The following is a 4,332-nucleotide window of genomic DNA, read 5'->3' on the forward strand; positions in this document are numbered from 1 at the left end:
AACAAACTTTCATATCTATTTCTAACAGAATTTTATTTAGTAGGTATTTCTTTAATACTCAGAAAAAATCGTAAATAGGTCACAAATACTCGTAAATAGTTCAAAGTGTTCGTAAATAGCAAGTAATAGAGTAGGGTAAGTAACTTGCAAGTAATTCATTTTTGATCAAGTACTCGAAATAGCAAGTACTCGTTTTTAACAAGTCAAGTACAAACCAAAAATTTTATTACTCGTGCAACGTAAGTCAAATAGCAAGTACACGCAAATTAGCAAATAGTCGCCTTGTGCCCAGACCTAGATGGAGGTTCTCTTTTTTTTTTTTTTTGAAAAAGGGCTTCTTATATATATATATATATATATATATATATGTGAACTAAGCCCACCAGGCAGTTTTAAGGGCATAGCCCAGTACACAGTTTTTTAACTGGCCTTAGTCCAGAGAGAAAATAAGGTAGCGGAAGAGTCGATGAAACAGAGTGGAGAGTAGTAGATTCCGATGATGGAGCCCTGACGTTAGTTAGTAAACCAGAGTAGGAGCATCGTGGAAGAGAAAGCTGGATTGGAGTCCCTGAAGCTTGAGAGTTTGTTTTTGATCAGAGATGCCGCTGATGCCGTGATCGAGTTCGTTGTTCGAATGCAGTGCCTGTGTAAGCGGTTGTTCCTTTCAGTCCAGGTGAAGTAGATCGATGCCTGCCAAACAATAAGTCCCAAGATCCTCTCTGGTTTAGGGCAGGAGCGCTGCTGCATGTAGTCAAAGAGCTGAGGCCAGATGTTGATCGGAGAGCAGCGAGCCTTGTGTGCAAGTGTTTCCCAAATCGCAAAAGAGAAGGGGCATTCAAAGAACAGATGATCCCTTGATTCAGCCGCCTGGTTACAGAGGATACAAGCCGGTGTAGTTTGAAGTCCCCAAGATATGATTCTGTCTTTTGTGGGACATCTGTTCAAGACTACTAGCCAAGTGAGAAAGCTGTGTTTTGGGATTCCTCTAGGGTTCCAGACGACTGTATTCCAAGGGACAAGGGGCTGATGCTTCTTTATGAGGCGATAAATTTCACCAGTGGAGTAGGCGGAGATAGCTGAGCCATTAGGGCACCATTCAAATCTATCTTCCTCTGTTATTAGTTTGACAGTTGTGAGGTGAGCACAAACAACAACCTGCAAATCAGAACGTGGAGGAGGAATAAGCCATACACCATTTCGATGAATGTCAGAGAGCGTCGCTGTTGGTCTGATGCCAAGAGTTGATGAAGGGGGAAAGCATAGAAACTTCCTGATGTTTCCAAAGCTGCTCCATTCTTCAGACCAGAATCTAGTTGATCGCCCATCACCTATTTTGATCTTAATCCAAGGGTAAGCAACATCTCTAACTCTCAACAATTTTTTGATTGCAAATGAGTGGCATTGTTTCTCCTTCATAGTCCAAAAGTTGCTTTTGCAGTCATTGAGAATTGTCTTTGTGAACCAGACGACCCAAATGGAACCTGATCTAAAGAAAAGGAGCCACACCAGCTTTAAAGTGCATGCCTTGTTCCACTCGTTGAGGTCTCTTATACCCAAACCCCCTTCTTCTTTCGACAGAGTAACAGTTTCCCATGATACTCGAGCAGAATGGTGTCCCTCAGTTGTTCCTCTCCACAAGTAAGCTCCACACAATGAATTTATCATTTTGATGCATTTCTTTGGAATTGTGAAAGTGGAACACCAAAAGTTAGATATCCCTGCTATAACTGTATTAATGAGAAGTAGTTAGCCAGCAAAGGAAAGGGACCGAGCGCTCCAACTGTTGACTTTATTTTTCACTTGCTGGATTAGAGGTTCACAGTTTGTTAGGGAGAGTTTTTTTGTTACTAGAGGAACACCCAGATATCTGACCGGTAATATTCCATGGACTAACCCCGTTTCTGATGTAATGTTGTTGACTTCAGGGTCAGAGAGGCCGCATGAGAAGAAGAAGGTCTTTGAGATACTAACTGATAAGCCCGAGACCTCCGCAGTGATGGTGATAACCAAACTTCCCTTCAGAGGCACCCTTGTCTAGAAGGAGGGAGAGACAATTCATCTCCATCACAAATAGGTAAGGAGATAAGGAATCATCCTGTCTAAGCCCTCGGGTACTTTTAAAGTATCCTTGCACCGTTCCATTGAATCAAATCATGAAGCTTGGAGTGGTTATGCAGGAGTGTAGCCAGACAAGAAGCGGGTGAGGAATGTCCATCCCCTGGAGGATGCTGAAAATGAAGCCTCAATCAACAGTGTCAAAAGCTTTTGCGATGTCTACCTTGATGGTGATTCTGCCTGGGCCTATGTTCCTGTGATAACCATGGACTATTTCCGAAGCAAGGATAATGTTCTCAACCAGAAGCCGTCTTTGAACGAAGGCTGTCTGATTTGGGAGGATGAGGGAGGGTAAGATAGGCTTGATTCGTTTCACCAGCAGCTTAGAGATCAGCTTGTACTGAGTGTTGCAACAAGAGATGGGCCTGAAGTCAGTGATTGAGGAAGCTCCAATTCGTTTAGGGATAAGGGTAAGAATTGTTGAATTGATGGAGTATGGAAGAAAGCCTGTGAGAAAGAAACGCCTGACACAAGCAATGACCTCCGGTCCTAAGAAGTTCCAAGCCGCCTTAAAAAATCCCGAGGTAAGACCATCAGGGCCAGGTGCCTTATTTGCATTTAATTTGAGCAACATTTTTGCAATTTCCTCTTCTGACGGTAGCAGTACCATTGATTCAGCATTCGCTTCAGGGCAGCGGAATGTAGAGAGAGCTTGGAACCAGGATGGAGGGCAGAGGAAGGTGAGAGATGTCTGAGGAGCCAGGAGCTGTTGAAAGTGAGAGATTGCAATTGCTCCCATAACCGCAGGGTCAATGAAAATTTCCCCCGTGGAAACGGTAAATGATCGGATGGAATTGTAGGAGTTTTGGACTTGCATTAGTCGATGAAAGAAGGTTGTGTTGTGGTCCCCTTCTTGGAGCCAATTGATGCGAGATCGTTGCCTGAAGTAGCTTTCCTCAATGGACCGCAGGAAATCCCACTTTGCATGAAGTTCTTTTTCTTTGAGGAAGTTTTCTTGGGTAGGGTTTGTGAGCGCCATCATAGCACATCATTAAGTAAAAGGTTAGCTTCTCTCACTCTTTCTTGTATGTTTGAGAAATTCTCTCTATTCAGTTGTTTGATCTCTCTTTTTATTTTTTTGAGTTTGACACACAGATGAGAGAGATCCCAAGCTATGCTCCCGACCTGATTCCAAGCTTGCAACACTGTCTGGTAGAAGAGAGGATGCTTAGTTAGGTAGTTGAAGAATTTGAAAGGCTTTGTTCCAGAGGCTGGGAGGTTCACAACTAGGTTTAGCACTGCAGGGGAATGGTCAGCGAAATCCGAAGGGAGAAAGGAGGCCTGGCTATGGGAGAAGGAGGAGATCCAAGGCTGGTTAACAAGTACTCTGTCGAGTTTCTTTGCTATAGGGAAGGAGGGGCATTTGTTGGACCAAGTGTGGAGAGGGCCGGTAAATCTAAGATCAAAGACGCCTAGGTGGGATAAAGTGTCTATGAACTCAGTCATGGTTAATTTGGTTGAAGTCACCACCAACAACCCACGGAGAGGAGTCTAGGGAGAGCTGTTGCTGGATATTGATGAGGTCGACCCAAAGATCAGATCTTTCAAAGCTGATATTAGCTGCATAGCAGGCAGTGAGAGTCAACCGGTGGGAGTTCCCATCATCGACTTCGAAAGTGATAGATTGCCTTGTCTGGTGGAGGATCTTGACTGAGATAGGTGCTTTCCAGATGATGATGATTCTTCCATCCGGGTCAGAAGCATGGTTAGATAGGAAACTCTAGCCACGATAAGTTTTGGAGAGGACATGATTGAGTTGCGCTTCTTTGATATGAGTTTCCAAAAGAGCACCAAAATGGGCCTTACTAGAGGCTAACATTTACAAAAAGGTTTGTGCTTATTCGGGTCATTTAGGCCACAGACGTTCCAAAAAAATCCGATATTACTCATAGAGAGGTCGGCTCAGACACTCCTTGTAAAAGTAGTGTGCCTTCAAAAGGAGTAGTAGAGGACAAAAAGGCTATGGGGTCCTGGATTTCCCTAACAGAGGAACCAGAACTCGGGAGAATAGAGTCGGGGAGGTCAAGGTCAAGAGCAGAGAAGGGGTTTAGGGTGGTGATAGAGAGGGGGTAGGGAAGGGTGGGTTTTTTGCGAGAGGAGGTGTGTTTGAAGGGTTTGGTTTCTTCTTTTGAAAGGGGGGTTAGCAGTTAGAGCAACAACATATTGTGACTCTGCAGACATGGATGAAAAAATTATTGGAGCGGGGGGGGGGGGGGG

General features: G+C 44.2%; 1 protein-coding gene across 1 annotated transcript; it reads right to left on the minus strand.

The window, feature by feature from the left end:
• Positions 1–513: 513 nt before the first annotated feature.
• LOC106321304 lies at positions 514–1,665 on the minus strand. The gene has a single exon (XM_013759599.1). The coding sequence runs from the start codon at positions 1,663–1,665 to the stop codon at positions 514–516; it is 1,152 nt and encodes a 383-aa protein (XP_013615053.1).
• Between the last annotated feature and the right edge of the window lie 2,667 nt (positions 1,666–4,332).

The sequence above is a fragment of the Brassica oleracea genome, unplaced genomic scaffold, assembly GCF_000695525.1.
Source record: "Brassica oleracea var. oleracea cultivar TO1000 unplaced genomic scaffold, BOL UnpScaffold01407, whole genome shotgun sequence".
Classification (NCBI taxonomy): domain Eukaryota; kingdom Viridiplantae; phylum Streptophyta; class Magnoliopsida; order Brassicales; family Brassicaceae; genus Brassica; species Brassica oleracea.

Coding starts and splice junctions, on each gene's coding strand:
- LOC106321304 (XM_013759599.1), bottom strand. CDS start 1,665: ATGATAAATTCATTGTGTGGAGCTTACTTGTGGAGAGGAACAACTGAG.